The 27807-nt window shown below is 40.2% G+C and overlaps 1 protein-coding gene across 7 annotated transcripts in view; it reads right to left on the minus strand.

The window, feature by feature from the left end:
- Positions 1 to 27807, minus strand: part of RAD51B (RAD51 paralog B) — a 393397-nt gene that overhangs the window by 99655 nt on the left and 265935 nt on the right. For 2 of the 7 annotated variants that reach the window (XR_011151392.1, XM_069017637.1), the window contains one exon: positions 458 to 544. The exons of 4 other annotated variants lie outside the window; for them this stretch is intronic. Coding sequence is in view for 1 of the 3 variants with exons in the window: in XM_069017637.1 (XP_068873738.1) it covers positions 506 to 544 (39 nt within the window). In the remaining 2 variants the exon portion in view is untranslated. Of the gene's footprint in view, positions 1 to 457; positions 545 to 27807 lie in introns of those variants that run through there. One more of the 7 variants, XM_069017640.1, reaches the window with a different exon arrangement.

Here is a 27807-nt window from a genome sequence, read left to right on the forward strand (position 1 = left end):
CCTAACTAGCATTCTCATTATCAGAATGAGCTGAGACGCCAAAAATTGAATGAACATCCTTCAGGTCCCCAGACGATGAGGAAGGACTTAAAAGGTTGGGGTTTTTTTTTTAATCAACATAAAGGTAAGGAAACATAATTGCAAGCTCCTCCTGTTAAAACTGAATTCTAGTCTATGGATATATGACCCTCATGGCCTCTGCTGGAGAAAAAATTCTTAATCAAAGAGCAGCAGCAAGTTATCTGGAATGATACACTCTTGGGAAAGACTCAGGCCTAAGCAAACAGTAGATCCTTATAAGCATCAACCTTTTATTTTTTCTTTTTTTTTCTTTTTTTTTTAATTTTAGCAAGTTGTAACAGCTTCTCTCAAAGATATACTCTTGTTTTATAGCAGTCATGTTCTTACAGCATTAATAGAATGACAGCTCCCAATGAACAGTGCATAGAAGACTTACAGTATTGGACAAGGCTGAGAAATGCTGGCTTTCATGGTGTTCTGCAGTTCAAAGTGAGGAAAGTTTGTCACTTTGGCAGAATATTAGCTGAGGGAAAGAAAAATGTGTGAAGGCAGTTAAATAAGGTTACACAGGTGCTTCTACTACAGACTGTGGAAAAAAAATAAATTATAACACATGTGAAAGAAAATAATCTCTCTAACATTTGAGTCTTCTTACTGCAGGGATAAAACCACAAGCCTGCTTTAGGAGTGCTGCCCTCCTTTAACTTGCCAAACATCACACTGACATTCTTTAGTGACTTGTGGTTTGGAGAGATGGCCATATGCAAAACTGAGGTCTACACACTTCTTAGAACTAGAAATTATTTGAGTACGTTCTGGTAAACTTCGAGATGCAATCAAGCTAAAGAAAATTTTACACGCTAATAGAACTCCATCTCATGATAAATGTTATAGTCTCTTAAGACAATTTTATCATTTAGGCCACTCCTTACCCTTTACAAATCAAGAGGTAGTTTCCAGTTTAGGGAGGAAATGAGAAGGGCTTAAATTTTGCCAATATCAAAACAGAGCATTTTCAGAACAGCCAGAGTTTTGAAGCAAGTTCTGTGATTGCTAGGAATAGGTCGAACTCAAATTACATTCACAAGCACTCCAAAAGTTTAAAGAAACTCAGGGAGAGAAAGTAAAAAGATGTCCTTACCATGAACTCATTTGTACTGAAGAAATAGATAAAATTTTACCCAAGAGATTGTTAAAATTTAAATTGTTATTTAGACAGAATTCTTGCCTTGTAGTTCAGCAAAAGTCCTCCTTGCTCTGGACAGAACTACTGAACTGCTTTCTTCAGAGGATTGATAATGAGATGCCCTTAATATTTTCACAGAATAGACATCAGTGTTGGGACTTGTTGCCATACATGGCATTTCCTCCCAAAATTTACTGAGTTTCAGTTGTATTAGACATCAAATCCCAGAGCCAAAATATCAAGTTTTGGTTTAGTGTTGTCAAACACTTACTAATTTAAAATGTCAAATTGCATTCCATCAGAGAAAAATGCTGGTATTTTTAGGGTTTGGGTAGCTTTAGATCTAAGGTGTATACTTTTAAATGCATGCACAAATAGGAAGCACACTGTTCTTTCTAAAGGTAAGAGGGAAATGAGGCAAATATCTTGTCAGCCAATTGCTATGCAACAGTGAAATATAGCAAGATTCAAAAACCTCAGCATATATTTAAGGTCTGGAGAGTTCCTTTAAGCTATATCTTCCTACATGGATCTCCTCTTATGCCACACCAATTTTAAACCTTATCATGGCTATTACTTCCACAGTCTTCTGCTTCAAGAGGTTCCCAGCTCATCACTGCCATGATTCTACTGCTCGCTGCTTTCCATTCCAGTTCCTTCAAGATGCCCAGACAGATACTGTGGAACTGGGGACACACATTCATTTCTTGTGTCCTAATACTGCCTTAGAGTGACTCAACAGTTCTTAAAGGTAAGGAAAAGGAATTTCAAAAGAAAATGGATTCAGCCTTTTGCTGGAGCCTGCCTAGAATGTGACTATCTGTGGTAACTTTTTATGTGAAAATAAAACTCCTTTCCCTTTTTTTCTCCTAATACCCCATTCATCCATCAATAATGTACAATCTGTGCCCAAAAATGGAGGCCATAGAGCTTCCTAGAAAAGAATTGCTTTCCATCATTTGTAGAACAACCACTTTCTTCATAACATACTACAAACTTTTTGAAGAAATTTTCTATCAAAACCATTCAGAAACAAGTCCCTTATTTAGTCTGTTTGGCTCAAATGCTATGGTAAATTAGAATTAGATGTAAACAGGATTTTATAATGGAAGGTGTAAGACAACTGCAACAATCATGGGGTAACTAGCTCTACCTGTCCATCAATAATAAGGCGAGAGCAATTCCAAATGTCAAAATGACCAAACACATTCAAAAATGAGCTTAAACTCCTCAGCAGATCACTTAGGGCACGTTGATATATCCAGATGCTTCCTGCTCCCCAGATAACAGGGGCGATTCCATGCCTATCTCTGCATTAGTCTCAATCCATGTACTTCCTTTGAAGGTCACTGCCTGGCCTTTCATGTGTCTGCAACTTTGTTGTAGATGTTTTCTGGTATTGCAGGTGTAGCGGTGCGTGCTTCTGTGCTTACAAACACAGCCATCCATTAACTCCTTATCACCCTCCTTTGCCAGGAATTATTCAATACAGAAAACATAGTGAAAACAAACCAGGGTTGCATGATCCAAGTTTTTTATTCTGTTCCGCCTGTAAATTAGTGTTGCTCAAAAATAAAAAGCCCTAAGAATGCTGGGATCTAACTACAAAACACATAAGGGATAAGCAGCCGCACAAGCTTCCCCACTGTCTGATACTGCATGGTCACTCAGTCAGGCAGAGGAAGACTAGGGACAGGAATGATGTATTGCCTCTGACCATTCACTCTGGGACTTTTCTGCTGACATCAGTGACAAAGGTTTCAGGTGGTTCTCCCTAGTTAACCTCATGTTGGACCACTGACTCTTAGGAGAAAGACCAAAGATGAGAAGAAGGAGTATAGTTCTAGGTCCCACCCTAGATGTGTATGCTGCTCTGAAGTCCTGTATGTCAACATGGAGTAAGGATCCCTTATGGAGGGAATCAAGGTGATCAACTGCTCTCTGCTGGGAGGGAAAAGAAACAGGCTACAGCAAAGAGAATTCTAACCCCTGCTCTTGCTAGAGACTTCTTCTGAAAGGCAAATGCCTTCGAACTGTTAGTTTACTGTTAGTGACTCTTAGAGACAAAGTAGGCCCACTCTTATAGAGCAAAATATCTGAGTCTGGAGATCTACACTATCCTACTGAAATTGAACTCTTCATGATGTTAAAGAGCCTATACAGCAATTAACTTAGGACACTCTTTTCAGTGGTTTTAAGAATGCATATGAGTACATTTTAATGGAAGGTCCTGGCTGCATGGAGAATTGCATTTGTAAGTCAGCTGTGAAACACAGGCTACCAAATTCAGAAACTGTCCTGGAAACAACACCAGCCAAAGCTGTCTTATGTAATGAGAAAGCTTAGAGGAACTGATGAACGATTATCTAAAGATGCCATTCCATGGCACCTTCAACCAGTCTCAGCTGAGTGGCCTAAAAAAATCCCCCTGGATTGTTTTTCAGCCAGTCTAAGCCAGTTCGTGCAACTATTCAGGTCAGGAAAGTGCCAGTGCCAGAGCAAGAGAAGGAGAGGGAGCTGGGAGCTGAATGAGTAGGAGCTCAGCAGACTGAGCAGTTTAAATTGCTATGGAGCTGAACCATGAAACTATTTGATCCTTTTCAGTTGCTACTGAATGTAGCACATGAGCTCCTATGTGTTCACTTCTTAATGCTGAAGCACTTTTTCAGATATTTACAAAAGATCTTCCCTGATTACCACAGAGGTAACTGGACCCTGCAGCATTTCCACTGAAGGCAGTGGAAAGAAAACAGGCTGCTTTCAGTCAACAATGGCAAACCAAGCAAGGAGTGAAACTGAAAAGCAGCTGTGCAGAGATATCCTACAATTAGAATTACAGACAGTAAAGAAACCCTGAAGAGAAATGGCAAGTGGACCCCCTTTAGATTTTGAACTGAAACTTGCTCTCTTGAATATTCTTCACTAACTGGGAAATGGAAACGATTTATAGTAGACAAATCTCCTGATGTCTGACAGCTTGAATGTAGTATATGGAAGTGGCACAGTAGTGGATAGAAGTCGATGCTCCTTGACTACTAAATTAAATCAACTGTCAAGTCTTTAGTAAAGAGTAAAGTGTGAATAAGCTGGTTGAAGGGACCCTAGATTGTGTGGAAATTAGCTGATGGGGAGATGCTCACTCTGCGTACAGCTGTCCTAGTCTGAGAGACTGCTGCCCTCCAGCTGCCTCTATATGCCACCCCGCTCAGGGCTGCTGTCTCCCCAGCAGCTGGCAGAGCTGCCTGTGTGAGCGCTTCCAGGCAGGATTCGTCACATCAATTTAAATGAGTGGTTTGAGCTAATGCACCTTTACCCTACACCCCAAAACATACTGGGGAGTGTACACACAAATCCTGTCCATGGCTGAGCAGTTGGCAGTGGCCAACAGAGGACTGTGGTAAGTAACTGAGCTCAGCAACGCCTTCCAGCTGTGTCCGGAGGAAGGGGGTTGTCCATGGGTTTTGACTTCACTCTTGTTTACATAGGGAAATTACACTGCTTTAAGTAAACGCACAGTTTATATCCAATTTACCTAAACTATTGCAAACCCTTGTGCAAGCACTTAGTGAAATGCAGCCTAAACAGAAGAGGAACATGGGTGTGGCACAAGTTCCAGTAAACCTATTAAACTTATTTAAATTAAACCAGTGGGAATTCCTCGTGTTAACAAATCTTTTGCAACTCCATAAGGGTAAATTCTCCCATTATGTCTATATCCATGCAGGAGTAAACATGTATGCAGTAGGACTAAATCACTTTAGAATTTGGCTCTGCACTAAGCCCAGATCAAGTTTTAGATTGTAACCAATCCCAAGCACCAAATCACAGCAAATGCTGTATTCCCTTTACTATCATTCTCAGGGCAAACTACCTGAAATGTGGGGAATATGAAGCTTTCCCTCCTCATGATCCCTGTACCTGTTTTCCTCAGGCTCAGGCTTTGTAAAGAAATGAGAAAGAGCCATGGTCTCCCAGTACATCAAAGACTAGAGGCCTTGTAAATCTTAATATCCTGCCTGCTCCAAAGAATGGAGCAGAGCTGGGTTTGGGTATGGGGGAGGAGAAAGGAAGTGCTCATAGGCCTGAATGCAACCAGCACATACAGCAGGTCTAATTCTTGTCCTATCAGCTTTGATGCACTGTGTCCTTTTCCTTCAGCTATTTTAGATAAACAGGAAAGGAACAGAAAAAAAAAAAATCAGTGCTGGAAAAAATACAAGTCAGTTTGGAAAGAAAACGTTATTGTCAAATGTTCTAATGGCAATTTCAAACAATAGTGAGTACAGTATGTCATATGAAAAACAGGGCTATTGCTATGATAGTCAATCATACCAGAAACAGAAAAAAAGAGACTTTAAAAAAAAATGGTGCTACAGTAAGAATAGCTAGTGATTCAGAGCATTAAGCATTACAGCTTATGAGTAACAAAGCCTGAAAAGTGATAATATACTTACAACCATTTTTCTGACAGGGAAGGCTCATAACAGACAGTTAAAATGGTTTGTTGTGGATTGCAAACAATCCCTGAGTGTACTTAGACTACTGCCTAGCAAAACCATGAATAGCACTACCTTCCTCTAACCATTAAACTGTTCCAAGAAGTATTCTTTCATTAATATCCTCGTACACAAAAGCAAGAGAAAACTGGTTACACAGTAGGAGTAATCTGGTTTGGCACTTAATAGCACTTCCAGAAGCCAAGTCAACTTTCTGGTGTAACTGTGGGACCATTAAAACCTCTGAAAAGGCTCAGTCTAAAACTGAAGACTATAAAACATACTTTCACAATTATTCTTGTACTTCTGGTGCAGAAATTCATAATGAAAATAGACACAGGTTATGACACCATACCCCCTCACTTGATAAATTTCGAATTTATAAATTTTGTTTATAAAGACATTGGACCTACTAAGCAAAAGCATTACAGATGGGCATAGCTTCGTGTAAATCAGCATAAACTCAGTGATGTGATGAAAAAATTTGACTCAATCAGTTCAATCTCTTATCGGTGGGTTTTTATCATTTGTAGCATGGACATGAGGGGATCTGACGAGACACATTCGTCTGTTTAGTTAATTTAACAGATCTTTTTTACACTATACAGTATGATGCACTGTCACAACTACAAGAAACATGGAAATTGGGATCTTCAAAACATTTTGCAGATGCTAATTATTCCACACATTTTCACAAAGCAGTTCAGTATTACTAACTACTAGTCGAAACTCTTCACCAGTGTTATCCATTGTCCCTCAACAAGTCCAGAGCTGAACAAACATTAGAATGGAGCTCCTAGTTTCCACCAACACCTTCTACTCATTAGACTATGCTTCTTACATTCTAAAGGAGTTGGCTGGGAGTAAGAATTGATGACTATTTTTATCTCAGTTACCCATCAAAACCCCCTTTATTCAGTGAATGGGCTGCATGGCATGGGCTTTATTCCAGTTCTTAGAGAATATCTGTTCACAACACAAAAAACATCCTTGTTAAAATTGCCCTTAAATGAGACTCTAGAAGTGTTATGGATGGACTGGACAATGCTGACAATACTCTCCTTTGACTCCATTTTAGTTCTTCTGTGGAAGGGACTGTAACACATTATTAAAGCTAAGAGAAGAAAGATGCTCTGAAAGACGTATCTGAAGGATGCAGAGCTGCTGATGCAGGGTATGCCCTGCTCAGGTGACATGGTTCCAGCTCTCCACTCATTCAGTCCCTGCACACCCTGTGATGCTGTACATGACTCAGCTGTGCTCTGCCACTGCCTGGGGTTGTTTTGTTCGTCCATCTGTTCAAAAGTCAAGAGTCAATCAACACTTTCACCTTCCTCATGCTCCACTATAATACTATTTTGATGGAATTCTTGACTCTCCCCATATAGCAGGGCATGATAGTTGACTTTTTCTACTTGCTGACTCCTGCTGACATTTTTCTCTTGTACTTCTTGCTCTGCTTCTTCTTTCTTTCCTTAAACCCAGTTGACAGGACTACCTTTTTCAGCTGTGCCCTTTGGCTGCAGAAGTAGTGAACTGTATTCCTAAGAAGAAGCCTCGAGTCCTAAAATGCAGGTCGAATAAGTTAGCACTTCTGTGAACTAAGTATTCTCCTTTTATAATATTTTAAAAAGAGAACTTATTCACAGAAGAAGAAAACACCAAAAGGTTTATAACTCCTAACAGAAACCATCTGCTTGAACATAAAGCTGAGAATGTATTGGTATTTTCAATTCAGGCTCAGGAGAGCTGGGAAAAAGAACACCAGTCTGCAGGCTGTTACTCAGACTTATCTTTCTGTTAATGAAACAGTTTTTGCAAGAGAAGTGTTACCATATCCTTAAAAAAACAAACAAAAAATACTTTCAGAAGACCCCAGCATACCCTTTTATGAAGCTGACATTCCCCTCTCACACTCCAGAGAAAAAGGACATGCTGCAACTGCACACAAAATACTGCTTGCCATTATAAATCAGAGGGAAGAGGAACAAAGAGCTGATTCTGTAGTTGTTCTCTATTAAGAATTTTTAACTAAAGTTATTTATTAAAATATCCAACACTGATGTTCTACAAAAAATCAACCCAATAAAACTCAAGCCTGTGAATTCTGAGCATTATGGGAATTTTTGCTTCTCCCCTCTTGAAAATAACATGACCCATGGCCTATTTTTCAAGCCAGATTTCAATCCTCTCCAGCCAGCTGTCAGGAAACCACAGAAGGTGCTTGAAAGAGCACAAGAAATGGCTGGTTCTAATCTGAAGGGAAAAAAAAGTTGAGGAACAAGGCAGCTACTTGTGGCAGAATGTTATTTTTTCTTCAGTTTCTGCCTGCATATTTTCCCAATATGTATACTCTGTTACCCCATCACTTCCCTCTTTTCCTTGGGTAAATATCTCTGCTTTGGAATAAAAGAAGGCCCAGGGGTGCTACTTGTAAGGACTGCACTCGCCTTGATATGTTGTTTTTGAACTGAACACATACAATGGACACATTTCAAACTTGGACCTTCGCCATCATACATGTTGCTTTTAGTTTAACCTTCTCAGATGATGGGGGGAGGCTGGGGGTAAGGAAGAGGCTGAGAGCGGGGTCATATACTCTATCCTTTAGCAGATGTGGGATCTCATGGGAGCCAAATGTGATAGCCCACACAAACCCCTCTAAGCACACAACATAATGGAGAGAGAGAGGAATGCAAACTGACCCTCTCCAAGTGCCAATTCTTTGTAAAACCAAATACAATGAGTGACTAGGCCATACCTTTGCCATGCAGCTGCTTAGATAAAAAAAGGGTAGTGTGATTGATAATTTATTTTTAAAAAGAAATGTCTGTGCACAAGTTCTGTGTAAGAGAATCAACTGAAAGGAGATTTGTCCCCTTTTTCACCCTGTAAACTGCATGACTGTGCTTCATGTATGTGATTTAACATGCCATTTGGAATCCAACAGATGGACTGAACTAGATTAGACATCTGTTCTGGAGGAGAATTAGATACAGAATTGGGTTCTAGGAAATTCTGGATTAAACTGGCTCAAATACTACCCTACACTCAAATACTAACCCACTTAAGGACACTGGGTAAGACACTTTTCACCAACATTCTCATGCATCAAATGGCAATGCAGCAACAAGTAGGGGAAGGACAAGAGTTGCCAATGGGCTTACTCTGATACATGTGTAACTCCTGCCAGGTTACTTCCAAGTGGCATGTGACTGAAGTCTGAGGCCCTGAAAGCTGCCATGTGTACTAAGCAACTTGGAGATGGGAAGAGCTTCCAGTGGGGATGAGGGTAGTGCTGAAGCAAAGCTAATTTGGGAACAAAAAACGAAGTATTCAACAGTTCCTGGAAGGTGCTAGAAAGGTCAGAAAGAGTTGAAAACTCTCTGTACTACACAGTATTCAGTCCAGCTCTGCAAAGTATTCTTGAATATGTATTTTACATGCATGTACTCACTTAATTTGATAATATACCAAACCTAATTTGATCTCAAACCTGGCAACAGGTCACCTTGAAGAGTCATGCTTAAATGCTTGGTCTGTACAAATCATCTCTCCCTCCTTGATCTCTCCAATTATCCTAATCTGATCCCTTCTCCATCTTCTAAAAATAATACACCTAGTAAGGTCTTACTTTCCCATCATTGCATTGTAACTTCTTTCCCAGATCATCCCTTTTTAACGAATTATTTTCTCCTTAATGTTCCTTCCATACTTCACTAACCCAACAAGCAATTTCCCTCCCTACTTACTCACTTACCATGGGGATATCCCATCTTCAGCTCTACAGCTCTGAGGAGTAACCAACCACTTGTACAGAGCACCGATAAATCAGAAACCTTATGGCTGCACATGTGGGTACCTTTCCCTTTCTCCTGGCAAGTCCCATTCAAAGAACCCTTTCTCTCTCTAAACCAGCAAGTAATTTACCAGCATGCAAATGAAAAGATTGGGCATATGATATTTAACTTTTGTTTTTACACCATATGGGTGTGCTTCCATAGCCTTGGTATTAGATATCTGTAACTTTGATATCCACTAAAGGTCCTTGAAAACTATGTTGGCACACTGTAATTCTCATGTCACACGTTATACTCCCTTTTCCAACAGTGCACCTTGTCTACAGTACAAGCAGTGGCAGATAGTCAAGTGAGAAGGTGTTGTAAGAAAAATGCTATAAATGGGCATATACTGGAGCAATCACTAGCATGTGTTATATTACAGAGATTGATCCAGTCTCTTGGATAGTACTGAGACAAGGGGAATTAAAATCATCTTTATCATGTTCTTTTCACAGTGTAGAAGGATTTAGTGGACATATTCTAAATCTAGGTTTTGTGTATCAAAACAGAAGTAAAAATAGAAAACCCAGTCACTGTTCAGTTGTTTAAAAAAATCATTGCTTTTCTTGCTGCTCTGTCAAAAAAATACAGGAATGAAATAACCTGTAACTGGGAATCTATCAGGCTCTAGAGCATTTTACAGCCTAGAACCCGGGAAGTCCAAAATAGCTCCACAAGGAATGATATTTTCCAGAAGTTGTGGATTTTTTAATATACACCCAACCTATCTGTGAGAACTCCAAGAGAGTTTATGAATACAATAAACTTAAAATTTCTTTAGCTCCCTTACTAACCAACTGAATTAACTACATTACTAAAGTTTGTGTCAGGTTTCCATCTGCTAAGATGCAAACGAATCTGGAGCAAAACACAGCAGTACTTTGTAGGAGCCAAGCAGTGTTACTCAGTGGCAAAAAACATATAAAGAAACCTAATAACATTATAGGAGAAGAATTTAGGTCCCACATAAGGTAAAGGAACATCAGATACTCCTTTGGCATGGAAGGCCTGAAATGGTTTTCATCTACAGTATATGTGCTATCTTACCAGTGATACAGGAGCCAGCTCTGTGCTGTGACAAATGGCTTTTCTCAGTCTAGTGAAGCAGAAGTCTTCTGTCCTGCTGCGTACTCTTGGGAAAAGAAAGGAGTTACCATGGAAAGGCACAGAAAGCTGCCCAGAGCATGGGCAATTCAATCAGTATTGCTGGCACAGCTGGCATCCTCTGGCACACACTGGACAGCTTATCAGGTGAAATGACAGCAGCCACAAAGCTCCATTTCAGATGCTGCTGTTGCTCACCCTGGAAGTTGGGTAGCAGTGCTCACCAGGCTAACTCTGCAGTGGAAAACTTAATCTAAAAGGATATGTAAGAAATGAAAAAGTGTAGGAGCTGCCAAATCACTAAACCTCGTAACATGATACTAGCAATGGTACGTGTGCAAGAAAAGAGGGCAATACACAGACAGCTAAAAAAAGGTGTTGTCATGACCTGGTAGCTTCAGATAAAATGATACAGGCTCTGCTGCTGTATGCCCTGTAAAGAAAGAGGGGGCTCACATATGCAACTCTTCACCAGCTCCTTTCTCACTTTTACAGTTTTGACTTGAGTAGCATCACCCTGTGAAGTGGCAGAACTCCAGAGTCATCTAACGAACCTCTGAAATCCACCACTGCTTAACAGGGGGCCAAGATTTCAAGACATTAAAGGTAAAATAATTCCCAGTAGGTCTCCTAAGAACATCTTAATGTGTCTGTACTGAGCAGTATTTTCACACCGTTCCCTTCCTCTCTCCTTTGACTGGATAAAGAGCTCAGAGGAGAAAAAAAGTACCTATGAATACCGATGTGCAGGGAGCCCTCGTAAATTCACTTCCCATCAGTCCAACAAATGAGCTCCCCCTGGGAAGTCATGAGAGAGAGCCTTCTCACAACAGCCTGATTATCAAAAGTCTGTTCTCCCGTGAAATACTCTAATCTCACAGGGACAAGTATAGTAATGATATGAAAGTATCATAATAGCTTGAGGACTGTAAATTACTTTTGTAACTTGGGATGTGTGGGGCACATTTCCGGCAGGTTGGTTCCCCATGATGCTGTTTGCCTCTCTGTATCACTTGAGAATTAGTCCAAGCATGAAAGATTCATGTGCTGTAAAAATTCCATTTCAGAACAGAAATGCAATTTTCCATATATCAGATTTCAGGCAGTCACTGCATCCATCATAATTTTAGCAAGCTGGCTTTATGACCGCCTTGTTCTCCTCAGAAATACAATGCATGTTACCTGCTGCAGTCCACCCAGTATTTCAAGATTTTCTAGAAATAAGCTGCCCATTGATTTTGCTCTTCAGGGATTGCCATAAGTCTACAGTACTTGAGTACTGATGGCATTTCTGTCAATTTCCAGATTTGCCTTTCACAGTTCTCTGCCTTGGATCTTTTCAATTTTTGCAGTTTTCACATCCATCCACATTTTGCAGCAATTTGTGTGTGAAGGCATCCTACATAATAATCTGAGGAGTTACCTCCTGCTTTTGTTTCATTTCTTTCCAGTCTCCCTAGAGCTTCTGAGGCAGCGCTTTTTCATGTCCATGCACAAAGATAACCTCACCTTTATCCTTCTCCTAACCCTAAAAAAGAGACTGCCTTTACAACCATGTTTCATTTCAGTTGTATTGGTAAAACCCCAAACCCTAAGAAACCAGAATGAACTAGTGTAAATCAAACAGTGCTCTTACCACTTAGACCCGCCCTGCAACCCTTTCCAATCAGGGAATCTAAAATTACCATATTTACAGCATCTGCAGCAGAGCCAAGTACAAAACAAGATGAATAGCTGTGACGCACGAGGCAGAGTGTGGAAGTATGCAGCTGGGTCTGCAAACAATATAGGCACTCGGCGCTGAAGTCCATCTAATGCTTTTCACAGACCAGAGTGACTAAAAGGGGAAGGAGGGGGAGGGAGGAGAAGAGAAATTCCAGGAAGATGAGTGAAAACACAGCAGAAATCCCAGGCTGCTTCACTAATGGGTAATTGAAATGACTCACAAAAGGTCTAGTAGGGAATTCAATTAATTAGGGACGTGACTGGGCAGAGAGGAGGCGGGAAAGAAAAGAATGCCGGTGATACAAGAAAATCACTCCTCTCCATTCACTTAGAAAAGGGTCTGGAAGAAAACCTCAAGGAAAGAACAAGCCAAGTTTTTCAAGACAGGGCCTCTACCCCTTCTTATGCACAGGAAAAGACAAAAAAGCACACCCCTATTGCTTGTCCTCCTTCCCCCAGATTTCTAATCAAAAGGAAGAAAAAAGAAATTTGTTATATTAAATACATCAAGACAATTGGTAAGAAGAAACCACAAGGACAAGACAGAAGAATGATGCAGAATAGATCAATGCAGTGCTGCTAATAGACCCCCCCTTGTCATAACACCACTGCTTATTCCATGTGACAATGAGGGGAGGGAGATAGGAAGCAGTAGGAAGATGAGTAAATTAAAAATACGTGGGGATGTATGAAGGAAAAAATATAATGCTGGAAAGGGAGAGTAGTAGGAATAGGGGCATGCAAGGGGACTGGAATATACAAGAGAAGGGAGAGAAAAATGGAAAAGGAGTGGACGGAGGGAAGGTGAAGGGAAATGGCAAAGGTCATGGATGAGAGAAGCAGGCGGGGGAAAACCTGAAAAGGAGAAGAAGAGCAGATGCAGGAAGGATCAGGGAAAGAATGATAAGTTTCACAATCAGTCAGCAGTTAGGACTTGCTGTGATGGGTACTTCAGAACAGATATGTTGATTCAGCAACTATTTATTGACAAATACTGCTTCTGACCAAGCCTCAGAGACTAAATTTACACTAGTGCTAGTTTAGAAATTTTCAAGAATGTGTGACCTAAACTTTCCAGGCCCACAACTGGTCATTCCTGGTAGTGGAACAACAGGGAGAGATACAATGACCAGGGGCAAATGATCAGTCATGGGATGGAAAGTGGGATCTGCAGCCTTTCCAAATAAAGTTACCACAGCTTGAAACATAGCTCTTGTTAATTCTGACTCGGAGCTGTTACTGCCAGGCTGGCTGCTCACTAGCTTTACAAAGGAAACTCAGGGTCATTGTTTACCTTCGTGAATCACGAAGAGAGCTAACAAAAAGTACTTCTTAGGCCCTATCAGGTTCAGCACTGAATGCCCTCTGAAGGCTTAGATATGCTCTCACGCTCAAGGATCAAGATACTATCGCTGTGAAAGGTTGGCAAAGTTTGCAACATGCTGCATGTTTGGGCAATTAGCTGAGTATTTCTGTTCCCAGGGCTGTCAATCTGACATCTTAGCAAGAAAACATATAAATCAAACCATATACTTCTGCCAGTGAACTGACCATTAACGTCAGCTCCACTATCAAATAACTTTCAGAAAAGCAAAAGATTTTTTATAAGCTTTATCTTTTCTGTAATAGAGCAAAGAAGATACAATATTGCCCAAGAAAACACTTTTTAGGCAGTTAAGATATACTGGACCAGACAGAAAAATATACTATTTAGGTAACAAGAACCAGTATGAATGATACTAATATCTTTGTACTACTGTAAATATGCTAGTGTCTAGACACAGAGATTGCACTACTGTAACTAAATCCAGGCTTTCACAATGTTTTAAGTTACATTCATGCAAAAATGAGCATGCAGAAATCCCCTGCAGCTGATTCTGAACTGACCTTCCAACATGACACTGAGGAGCATTATGCTGCTGCAGGAATCATTTTTCAGAAGGGGTATAAAGTGGAAATTCATATTCCAGTGGGCTGGTCTAAAAAAATAGCCCCTAGAAATTTTGCAAAGACATTATTGTTGATGTTCTGGACAAATGTAAACATACTTCAACCAGCTGGGCTGGTATTTTCTATGGAAAAGGACTACAAACTGTGGGCATTCAGTGCCTAGGTACCCGTGCAATGGTGTGATTGTCATACAAGAATTACAGTACAGCTATAAAATGTCAGTGAAGTCAGGCAGCCCCAAAACCAAATTCGAGCTGGGCAGCCAGAGCACCACTTGACACAGTACTTTTTCTGGCTTCAAAGCTCCATTCTTTCCAATTCTCTAGCATGTCTGATGAAACAGACAGTGCAATGTGCTCCCAAGGTCCTCAGTTTCTAACCGGGGGATCTCCAAAATTTATCAGGGCCTTGATTTCACTGCCAGTATAATTTTGTCTTTTTACTGAGTCTTCATCAAGTTAAATTAATGAGAATTGCAGGCTCGGTCAACATGTGTCTTGAGGCTATCTGGATTCTGTTAAGCCAGGCTGACATATTTTCCCCAGACCCTCCTCTCCTTCTCTTCAAAACACTCAGCAGAAAAAAAAAAAAAAAAAAAAAAGCCCTCTTTTGTACAGAATTAAAGTAATTAAAATAAATTCTTTTTATCTCTCTAATTAAGTACCATCCTGTTTTCAGTCAGTTGACAGCACCAAAGAATGATTTTTCTGTATTCCACAATGTCATCCCTCCTCCCTGGATCTATTCAAAGCCTCTTGTACATATTTAATCACTCCTAGCCAGGCCTAGCTAATGAAATGCAGGGCCTTGCCCTGACCTGACCTTGCTATTTCTATTTTGGCTCAGCACATCCTCTGCTAGTTGGGTAAAAAAAAAAGTTGTTTCTTTCTCTTGCTCTTAGAGGTCCTGTTACTGGCAGGGGGTATGGTCAAGGACACTGCTGAAAACAGAACAAATGACTGTGAACACTGCTTTGCAAAACTACTGCAAATCAAAAATGGACCAAACCGAAGTGCAAAGTTGTTTTTCCTCTTTTTCTTGGTTGGCAAACACTGGTGGGCACTGTTCATCTACTGGGAATACCTCATGGCTAGATAACTGTAAGAAAAATGGACTGCTCAAACTGTTTGCAAATACCAGTCATAAAGCACTGGTATTTGTTTTGGGCACTTACTGCAACTAGATATGTTGCTCTTGGTTTTCCCTATCTGTCCTTCCAATATGGCAATTAAAAATATGTATTTTCCCTTTCTGAGAGCTTGTAAAGAAGTGTGATCCCATTTATGAGCACTTAGGAATCCTGGATGTTAGGTTTGCCCTTTTGTCGAACCAAAAATGATGATGTTGGTTGCAGGAATTTATCAGTGTGCCAATAGAAGTCAGAAATGTTTCCAGTGTAAAACAGGACAACATTTACATGGTGATCCATGTGGACTTTTTAAGTTGCTGTTTGTTTTCAAGTGGTTTGTGATTTTGTTGACCATTACTTTTGGTGCTCAGTTGGACACACTGGATGAACCATAAACTATATTTGAAGTCAGCAAGGGCAAGGGCCATCGTTTTAGTCTTTGTGTGTACACACTGCCTTACATTGTGGAGCTCTGGATGCTGAATAGGGGTCACAGATGCTATCACAAAACAACCAGCAACAGCACAAGGACCTTTAGGTACTCAGACTGTCAGAAAAATCAGGCCGAGCGGTTCAATTCACCATTGTTTCTCAATTACCTCTCAATGGAGGCACGTCAGAGAAAATGGTGCTGAATAGGACGAAGATGCCTTAACTAGCTGCCCCAAACAAATGCCCTACATCCCATGGAGTACTCTCAGCCTTAAAAGCTGCCTAAGGACCACGGATGTAGACCGTATTTCTAATGGCCAGAATCAGTTTAACACATCCCTATTAGTCCTTCCTCATGTGCTGAACAGACCTAAGAAGAGTTAAACTGGCACTTACAAGCCCAGTCTTTTCTCAGCTCAACTAAAATCAAACAGGTTCAAGTTGCAACCTTCAGATGAATTGAAGCAGTAGGACATTAGACACTTCTTGAAGGAAGAAATGATAAAATCATGTTTGCAATCACTAAAGTCAAACAACATAGTTGTGTCATTTTCCTTCTAATACTGTTTTATCAAGTTCTTTTTTAGTCTGGTTTTCTACACAGACAACACTTTTGCAATCACATTCCATACCCCACTAGGTTTTATCCCTATAACTTTTTCAACCAGCCGGATAAAGGATAGGGGTTCTCAAACATAAGTGAGGTTACAGAAATTCAGTGAAAAGTGATGATGAAGTAGAGGAGAGAGCGACTGTATCCCTGGCTGACTTATTAAGTTACCTGTTATTAGGTTCCATGCAATCCACAAAGAGGACTTCTGAGTACCAGCTACAGGAAAGACTTGTAGGTACAGTCAACCAACCACAAAGTACAGGTCTGTACCAAGCCACATTTTATTAGTTTTTACTACACTCATAGATTTGCCAGTTTACAAAAAAACTCGAAGTTGCCTATTTAACAGGAAAAAGTGGAAACATACAGCTTTGTTGGGATTCTGCTATCGGTCTTTTCCCCCATTGCAATGCAACACCAGCAGCTGAGGGTAGGCTGACACAAGTAGCTTTACTTCATTGTCCCACATGGTTTGACACTGGAGCCAAATTGCTCTAACTGTGAATGGTTAACAGAAGATGTGGCCCTGTCTCTCTTTCCATGTCCTCCATCCCTCTTTCACCCAGCCTTACCTGATTCCCTTGCACTAGTGCTCATCTTACTCCACAAGAAATCAATTCAGGCAGCAAAGGCAGCAAAAGGCTAACCCACAAGTGCAAAGTGAACGGATTACTTAGCTCCCACAGATGACTTACCGAGGGGCTTGATGAGTACCAGAAGTGATGCAGAAGTTGGCCTTGGTTTGGACACCTGTTGTTAACCAGGAGTTGAGAGATCAGCATTACTACAACCTGAAACCTGGCTATGGTCTTAGGTGGGTGGTCACAGTCAAACATCTGCATCTGGTGACCCTCATTCAGAACGGTTCCTTTGGGAAGACAGAGCAGACAGTGCTACTCTGAGTGAGAAACAAACCTTTGTGAAGCTAAAGGCAAAGGCAACATTCAGCCACTTTTCTTCTCTCTCCAAGCAGGATTCTGACCCACCTGGAACGCCAGCCCTGCTGCAGTTGTACAAAACAGAGCCAAACACTGCTGTGTAGAGCAAGCACATTCACACTGACTGTCCAAAGTCTGTGTCTTTGGTTTCTTTGTGTTACAGTCTTCTGCAGGGATTTTGTTGTAATTTTACACTACAGACATCAAAAGCATTGAGGGCTGAATCTCCCTTGCTTATGCTGTTCCTGATGTTTGGCAGAGCCGGAGAATGCTACCTTGGGGTGCTCCTTCCCTTGGAGATCTGGCGGGATGTTGCAGTTAAGCCACATCCCCACAGCTTAAACCACAGAATGTAAAAACAGCTGTGAAATCCAACTGTCTGAGCTGCCTCGGTGTTTTGCTGGCCTCTGTGCGGCCAAATTTTTTTGATTCAAAGTAAAAATATGATTTAGCATAATTCACGAGACTAGGCAAAAACATTTTTGGGAGGTTCGTTCCAACCTACTTGTAACAAACAAATCTGGGCAACTACCTATCATGCCAGAAAAAATGTTTATCCAGCTTAGCCAAAATTGAGCAAAATAGATTTGTTGGCAGCATGGACAAAGCTTTAGGCTTTTTTTAAGGCCCCTTCCTAATTTCAGTTTTCCATTCCCCACCCTTCGGAGTTTCTTAGATGATTCTTCCTCCTCAATGGCTTTTCAGTTTGAGCACTGTCCTTTAATTTTTTCAGCCTTATGGTTCTTTTCTTTCCTTCAGTCTTCTTTTGCATTTGTTTTCTTTCTATTCTTTCTCATGGAAACATATTAAAAAACTTCCTATCTCTACCATTCCTACCTTTTCTTTGCCAAACTGTTTTTCCCTGGCCAAAGAGATATTCTTTGACACCTCTTGATTAAACTTCCAATGTATTAAATGATTGGGAAACAGGAATCTTAAAAGTTGCCTAAGACCACTGTTCCAAAAAAGGAAGGAATTTTTTATATGTGTCTAACTAATGCAGATACTTATATATTGATATATATATGTTAATACTCTCGTCAGTTCCTCAGAAACTAGCACAGAGAAAATACGTGTAAGAAAACATGGACTAAAGTAGGACTTTTGAGCAAGACAATTTCAGAAAGAGAGGAAAATAGACAAATTCAGTAGCTTAACAAGGAAAACTGGAGTCTATGATTTCCAGGCACATCTGTAGTTTCCTTCTGAAACTACAAACTTCATCTATTTCCCATGCAGTGGACCTCAAAACTCCTATTTTTTTAGCATTAACTGCTTGAACCATTTATAAGATAGCTCACACTCCCAAGAATCAACAGGGAAATTCTCAGCATTCCAGTTAGAACTTCCTTAAATTTTATTTGAATTTTTAAAATTCTAAGTCAGACTCAGTCTCACACTGTTCACAGTACGCACTGCATCATTTTGTGTGCATTTCCAAGGCTACTCAGACTAACCTATAAAGGCATGAGTATTTTCTGCTGGATATGTTTCCTAAAAATTGCCTCACTATTTCCAGAGACTTGAAATCACAGTGGTAACCAGTTATCTTAGGGATGACAAGAAGCAATTCTGCACAGGCGGTTGTTCAAAACAGCCCTCCCTGTGGATTCGTCTAAGAGTTCATATCTTCATGTTTTAGTAAGAACCTCCAACCATTGCCTCAGACTCACTTTCTGGAATACATGAGCGCTTGAAATTAGTTCATGCTAAACTTTCCAAGGGCTGATTTTATCACTTTTTAATTGAAAGCATTTCACTAAAAGAATAATTGCCCATGTCGAGGATGCAAAAGGTTTGGGATGGATATGACAAGTCATTCAAGCAACAGTGAGGATTCAAATGATGTTTAAAAGATCAAAATACAATGCTGCCCAGAAGAAGAGGAACTCTGCTTAGGCAGCCTTTATGCATACTTCCCAATCACATCAGGACTGGCTCCCAAATACAAAATACATGCACATGCCATGCAAGTCACCTGTCAGTGTTTATCATTACTCATCACAGGCTTAGAAAATAAAATGAAAAGCCAAATTACAACTAAAACCTTTTCATTCTCATGATCAACTAATCAACAGTTCAAGAAAAAAGACTTTGTTTTGTTTTGATTTTCAGGAGTCCCATTGGAATCACTGATAGCATCTTCAGCAACTGCAACACTATTGTGGTGACACATATCCACAGTGGCTCTTGGCAGGTTCAGACAAGAAACAGGAAGATTTGTATCACTTTGTTGCTGCATATGTTACTGTGAGATCCAAGTCCTTGCTGGGTCAGAAATAACATGGTGTATTAAGGGTTTAAGATTAATTATGAAGATTTAAACTCCTGTTTTGACCATAAGCCATGAATGGAAATGGGCTACAGAAAAAATAAGTTTGATGATTCTGGATCATGGAGTAATAGAACTTCTTAATCACAGAAAAAAAAAATCATTTAGGTGATAGATGTGCTTTTAGCATCCTTGTCAAGTAAGTCACATCCTAACACATTACCTTGTTTTGGGAATCGGACGAAAAATGACAATATTAGGTATTTTATGTTAGAGGAGAGTCTTTGCAGGGGTCTGTGTCTTCCATTCATGTTGACAACTTTTACATTAAAAGGCCAGGAATGATCTGCTCCATTAAAGAATGGAATGAAATAACTCTCTTCTGGTTGGTTAGCAGTCCTTTTTTCTTCTTTCTGATGTAGCCCAGATCTTAATGTGAACTGACTGTTAGGTGAGAACTTTGGTGTCCATTACCAGTACCTGAGAACTTCCTCATGTTTTCATCTCTGTATAGCTAATACAAACATTTTTCTTCCACTGGGGATAAAATGCAGTAAATACAAAAGTAATGTCCAAACCAATCCCCAGCCTTCAGAAAACTACACAACATGCAGATGACCTCCTATTCTCATATATATTTCTCTAGATTATAGACGAGGAGAGATTTCATATGTAGGGATGTAGGGATGTAATTTTAACATCAAATACATTCCAAGTTCCTTATCTAATCTGACGAGCCATTTAACAGTTTATCTATCAGATCAAGTCTTTGAATCAGTTTTGTGCCATGGGAGTAAAAGATGCCTAATATTTAAATAATCATCTTTTTTGACAAAGGTGAACTTGATTGGTAATAAAGATTCTTTCCAATCAATGGTCTTCAAAAGATCTCTTCCATTTCTTTCCAGATGACTATACAAAACATCACAGCACATAAAATACCTTGGTCTAATCCACTGCCACCTATTTTCCTCTTTGTCATTATTTCTTAAGCTTTATGAAGTACTTTTGTAAATGTTTTGGGCCTAGAGAAAGCATGCTTTTGCTTTCATATGGGAGCTGTAAGCACTGTCATCCCTCCACTGCCAGAAGACACACATGCACACAGCTGTCACATTCTTCTAATCACAAAAGTAAAGAAAAAAAAATCACAGCTGCAATATTAATAGCAAATATATTCTGGTTTGTGTCTGGTTACACTTAGGTGAACACCGGTAAGTCATGTGTGAGGTTCTCATACATAGCTCTGGCACTGCAACACCAAACCTAACATGCCTGCAGGCTCTTCCATGCAACTCAGTCCTGAAGGGCTTCTTGCTGATCCACTCCTCTCCAGTGGAGATTTATTAGAGTTGGCCATAGCTGGTCTTTGCTTTTTATAGAAAAATAAATATAAGAGCCGTCATCTTCCCTCAGAATCTGAGACTTCAGATAGGCAGGTAGGCCAAATACTGCAGCAACACTTCCTCCAAATGACAATTTTCAGACATCATTCCTGAATGTTTACAGAATACATGATGAAAAAATTCTGTCGTAGTTAAGCTTGTTCATGTGTCCTTCCAAATGCTGAACAAGTGTTCCAACAACGTATATTAAAAATCAAATTAAATTACCATGTTAAAAAATCTTTCTATATCAAGCAAATGCATCCCAGATTAAAGCAGTGAGCTCTATAAGCACCATCTAGGCCATCTTAGGTCGTACATAACCTGCCTGATTTTTGGCTGATCTGTATTGCATTTCTAGCACGGGGAAATTGCTGTGGAAGGAACTCTGGTGCCATTTTTCAAGAGCAGACAAGGTTTGCCCTTAATGCAATAATGCTGAGGCAAATTCCATCATGTTCCTGTCCAGCAGTCTTAGTACAGCAGTTCTTCACTACTTGCTACACTCAGTGTTTATGGAAAGTCACCGAATACCTTGAAGAAGCAGGTGTCTCACCTACCCACAGCACTCACCTCCAAGTGTGCAGTACTCCTAGCACAAAATTAAACGCTGGGGACTAGCATGCCATGGCATTCACAGCAGGGCTTTACAGCACACTCGGGTACTGTATGCCCAGCACAACATACCAAGAACAAAACAGTTTAGCAAGAAACACTGAAGAACACTGAGCAAATGGCATGGTTGGTATCTTTGGACTGCTGCCAAAGCATCAGGTCTTCATAATACAAAGTAATATACAAAAATAGAGCTTAACATAGACAGGAGGAATGGAAAAGCATTGCCAGACATTAATGCAATGCTAACTTTCCTAGCTTGGGAAAATTCATTCATCATTACAAAGGCATTGCTCTGTAGCTTAATTCAATAGCAGAGAAGAATGCCTATAGAATTCCTTATAGGTAGTAAGAAATTATAGGTTCTTTCTAAAAAAAAAAGTAATTTTTGAAATATACCAGGTTCAAGTCTAATGTGCAATCCTATGAATGTCTAATTAGGTTTGCTTTCTTCCTCTTCTCCCTTTCAAATTCTGGTCTCCTGGACAACCACACAGCGACAGAAGAAATTTCTAGTAGTTCAGGACATTTTTGCAATTACTTAAGCTGGTTTAAATGACATTATGGTAACATTATCACATATAATAATCAGCTACAGGGAAAAAGCTTTGGCCTAAACGATCAATACTCTTTCAAAAAGAATGATGGTGATTGCTGCCTTTAAATGTCGTCACTGTACAGACCCGTTTTAACTTCCCCCTCCCTGGCCTGAGAGGGACTACATGAGATAAAGGGGCATGGCACAGCAGAGCTGTGCTGTGAGATCTCATTCTTCCTTTAGGGTAATTAGGCTGCATCATGGTCTGTAACTCAGTTTCCGTGTTCAGAGCTTACAAGGGAAACGCACAAAGCAAGAAACAGACAGCACTGGGAATGCTATGCTACGCAACTCCTGATGTTTAAGTCAAATTATATAGATAGAATTGCAAACACTCAAAGGTCCTCCAAATCCAGGGTCCACTCTTCTTACAGTACACATTAACAACTTTAAAGAAAGCTGCTGCCTTTCCACATGCCACCATGGGCCAAAATAAGCTGCCCATCCCAACGTGAGTGACCAAACTTAAGCACTTTGCCTCTGTTCCAGGCCCCTGTAACATGAGCACTCTATGAGGGGATGGGGCACCACACTGGATGCTGTACTCAAAATGCCTGTCCTCTGCTTCTGGCACAGAGAGCATCACTGTTCCTTTTCAAAAATCCCCTGCTCTTAGCAAGGTTTGTTTTTCTAACTGGTTCCCAGAAATCTCTTGGGCGTTCCAAGCCCAGAAAAGTAATTACAGCATTACTTTGGCCACAGACACAATATCAACCTTGTTAGACTTGGCCTGTGGAGAGAGCCAAACACCTGCTGCTGCAACATTTATTTGATAAGCTTCATGGTTCACTAACATAAACCTGATCCTGCTGACCTGCAGGAGGATGAAAAGGAGTTGGGGGGAAAGGGTGGAGCAGGTAGGCAATCTCATGGCCCTCCAGCCCAGCAGCCTACAGCCCTCTCTCCCAGCAAGCTCCCATTTCTCTTTGCTTTCTTGTTTCCTGGTGAGAGCTTCAGAGAATTGGTTTTCCCCCTGCAGTTATGCAGGCAGATGTGGATAGGGCTAGGATTCCCATGCCTTATGACGGATTAACTGACAAGTGCGGGATCAATACGGGAATTGTTCTAGCTCTGGCTGCATCTGTAGGCTTCCAAAGCAGACAGAATAGCTGCACACACTCTCGTTGGCATGGTGGTGTGTGCACTGAAAGGCTGGCTTAATACCAAAGTCCATTAGTTATCAGCAAGGAGGGAGGGGAAGAAGGGCTGCAAATCAGTCAAATCAAGAGATAAAAGATTGGGGAGAAAATCAGATATAGAAATAGAAACTTGATTTTTGTTCTTCAAATTACATAGTTTTCTTGTCTAGTATTAAAAAAAATAAAAAAAAAAAGAAATGAGAGTGGGGGGAAATAAATAAGGTTTTATCCCTAACAGAGCCATCTCTTCCAGCTGATACTGCCAAGCATTATCTGAGGAAAAAAACATATGACAGGGGACTTAGCAGGAAGGAAAAAATCACCTTCCCAACTATGGTGCCCAGTATCAGGAAAGAAACTTATTCTTGTCTGCTTCTCAGTCTCATCTTTTTCTAGGCAGACAGAATAAAAACCAGACAATCTAGAACCAGTAAAGAACATTTCCATGTATTTGCTTGTTGTCACTTACATGGAAAGGTTTGATCTCAGGACAGTATGTTTTCTAGTGTACTTTGTTTATCATTCTTTACCTGAATGGCACCTCTGTCAGTGTATGTTGATAGTTTATCTTGGAGATATACAGTGTGATTCACCCTCTTGGGAGACACTGAGAAGCAGATGAATCACTGTGGATTACATCAGAGCCAGACCAAACTTTTATACGAAACTTGGCAAACATCTGAAGACTAATCCTCTGAACAAATGTGAAGCTGTCTACATGAACATCTTCTATCTTATGTCACCTTCTTTCACTGGCTCAGAACTTCAGGAAATTTATTTCCTGATGGATAAAAAAACCTGCAAAAATTCAAATAATATACCACAAGACATTTTCTGGATAGATCCAACCCAAATCAAAGCAAAAACCTCAAAAGAAAACTTCTCTTGTGGACCATCAAGCACCGTTTTGCAGTTATGTGAAATTCAGGTAATGAATGATAAACAAAGTTTTGGACTAGCACCAACATTCTACTTTTGTATTCACCCTTCACAGGATGAAAGTACAGGACTCACAGCATCAAAGCAAAATGCTAACTAGACTCAGAAAAGCAGCATGACTGGATTCTTAAAGCTCTTCTTAACACAGACAACTGTTCTTCAATTTCCGCTTTTATTGACTAGACTGTTTCTCTCTGAACAGTATGGGACAGATTTTTTAGAACCAGTAATTAAGGAAGAGAAACAAATAATCTGATACTATTAGAATTTAGAATACTTTTGTGGAAAGTGCTGCAAGAAAGAAGACAGAAGGTGTAAGAGAATTTGGCCTACACTGGGAAGTCTATATTGCTTGGAAGTCTGAGTGTACCAAAGATCCACAAAGTAAGATCTGCCTGGCATGAAAATCTTGAAAGCAATGTACAATACATCCAACTCCAGAAAAATGCACCAGACTGAGCCATCCTAGCTTTGTCAAAAACTGCTGATGACCGAAGCAAACAACTTCATTCTTCCTCCACCATTTTGCTTTAGGCTGCATGCCAATGTTCCCCAACACACTAAAAGCAAAATGAAAGAACTCCAAATGCATTGTTCACTTAGCAGGCAAAAGTGATAAGGAAGAACTCATGGCCTGTTCCTCAACAACTGCTAGAGAAACCAGCAGCAAAACTCCCAAGCTAAGAACAATTTTATTTCTTGGAGCTCTCTAAACAATAAAGCCATCTCACTTCAGGTACTATTAAAAAGCATCCCAGGCAAAGTATGGCAATGACTATAAATATCCTCCAAATAGAATTTCTGTAAAACCCCTATGGTATTACAGGATGCTTATCTATATTATTCTGCCTTTTATTCTTAAGCCTAGTTTCAGACTGTGAGCATCTGCACACCTTGTACAGCAGCATCTGCCCATAGCTTCCCCAGAGCATCACAGATGCAGAAGCTCCCCAAAGAATATGTTTCATGGTAAAATACTGATAGACTGTTACACTAGCAGGAATAGTTTTAAAGAAAGTTGAACAGCTTGACAGCAGCCAGGGTGAACTACTCCTGGTTATCTGAGAAGTGGAACCCAAGGAGATTGACCTGACACGTCAGCAAAGTACTCTGAAACCACACTAAGTTTGGAGCACAGCAGGGCAAATGAGAAACAACAGTGACAGCCACACAGTTCACACAGAGCATCCCCAAGAGAGCAGCTCTATGCTTACAATGAACACTGCAGCCAAAAGGAACCAAAATCATACAACAGCTTCTTAAAATAAGTCCTCCCAGCGGGCCCTGCTTCCTGTCCAGTAACAGGCACCAGAGCAGAGGAGTGAAACTGAGTCTGAGTCACGTAAGTGCACGTGTGCGCAGTGCGCAAGAGCGCTGAGCTCTGGGTGCCTTGCACGTGTGGCTGCCCACACGCCTGTGCAGCCAGCCACAGGACCAGGAGAAGGACATGAAAGCAGGATGTCTCTCTCTCTCTCAACTTTCTTCATCTAGGCAGAGAACTTTATGTAGTTGGAAACTCAAAAAATTTTGAGATTTTTCCTCTCTACAGGTAAAATGTGAGCAAATATTGCAGGCCCTTAACAGTGCACAGGTAACTAGAGCTCAGCCTCATAAAAACACACCACTTCTACTGTGCCAGACCCCTAGGAACCTCCAGGATCAACACCTTACCACTACACCATTTTGTATGACAGCAAAGGATCAAATTGGACACAGTCACAGGAGAATATTAAGATAAAACTTTTTTCACAGTAACTGAATATTGTGCTCTCAAATATTTTCTCTCTTTTTCAAAAGTGCATTTCTAGCTTTATGGTTGTGATGACAACTCTTACGTTGGGAACCAAGAGTAAGTAATATAAGTAGCCCAAGTCTGCAAACACTAAAAATAGGTTTCTCAAAATTATGTCACATCTTCATGCCTTGATTTCACTGAACCCCATCCTTCTCATTAGGTTTTTGTTTGAACTATCTGGTTTCTTCAGGTTGGAATCAATGAAAGAAAAAGACTGTGGCTTTTTGTTATGTCTTGGGTTAAAACCTATTGAAACTGGTTGCTCTAGCACTGCATTTCCTTTCAAGCTAAATAAGGCTACAGTCAAATACCCCTTTGTTTAGTAATTGCTAAAAACAAAAGACTACAAAAAGACACAGGCTGTGCCGGGTCTGGACCTCACCAGACAAAGGGAATCATGGGAACAGATGCCACAAATGTGGAGATTAGGGCAATGAGAAGTGCAGCTCTGCTTCTGAAAGTGTTGGGGATGAATATGGTACCTTTGTTGACAGAGGAAGCATATCTTAGCATGTGAAGCTTACTGTAAGCCAACGTTACTTACACAATTTTTACTATATTGAACTATTGTAATTATTTCTTTGGTAATTTGCTAGCTGTCACTCAATGCACATGGAACAGTAAAACCATACAACTGTTCATTTTACTTTTTGTTTTTGTTGGGGTGCATGTGTGTGTGTAAAGAATACCAAAAACAGGTGTCTTCTTACAAAAGTCATCCAAAACCATCCAAAATTAAGTTTACTCTCTCAGAATTCTATTAGGTTACTTTGAGCCTTATAATAAATCTCTAGCCAAGTCCTAGATGGTTAATTACTTCCAGTTATTTCTGAATAAACTTTTAACCACTTCTCTTGGAGTCATCAGTATTCAACAGGTTGGGGTGAGGAGAGAAAGTGATACGTCTGAGTATTAGACAAATAACAGACTTACTGACAGAATAAAAGCAGAAGAAAAAAAACAAAGTAACAAAAAAGGACAGCAAATCAGTTTGCTTCTGGCAGCATTTGAGGAAGGCCAAAGGAAAAAGTGAAACAACTTACAGCATCCAAAAGCCTTCGGGTCACTTTATTTCAGCTACCTCATGCCTTAAGTTTTGGAAAGAAGTAATACAGGAATGAAATGCTAAAAAGATTTCCAGTACATCAACTCAAACTTGATTTAGCCATAAAAAACCCCCAGTCTAATTCCTAAAAGCTCTGCAACAGCTCTAGCCTGTTTTCAGAGCACTGTGGCACACAGAAGGTGAACTGGGTGCTGATGGGAGAGGTGCAGCATGTGCTTAGGAGAAGGAAGGACTACAAGAGAACCCCATGGAAAAACCATGTCCTGGTCAACCTAGTCTCCAGATGGCCTGTTATAGATATGAGAAATTATTTTTCAAGCAAAGTATAAGGGATTCTCTCTGTATTTGAACCTTTGTTTGAGCTGCCTCATAAAGGAAAGCCATGAAAATGCAAAATTCACTTTGGAAAAATATGCCCAGATAAGGATATATAAGGCTTCCTGGATAACTATGCAGTAACTGGATCATATGCATACAGAATTTAACACTGTAGAAATGGAGCATCCTTCATATAATGCTGAACATTTCAGCATCTCTGTAAATTAGAAAAGAAGATGGAAAG

This window comes from Aphelocoma coerulescens, chromosome 5 (genome assembly GCF_041296385.1).
Source record: "Aphelocoma coerulescens isolate FSJ_1873_10779 chromosome 5, UR_Acoe_1.0, whole genome shotgun sequence".
Classification (NCBI taxonomy): Eukaryota; Metazoa; Chordata; class Aves; order Passeriformes; family Corvidae; genus Aphelocoma; species Aphelocoma coerulescens.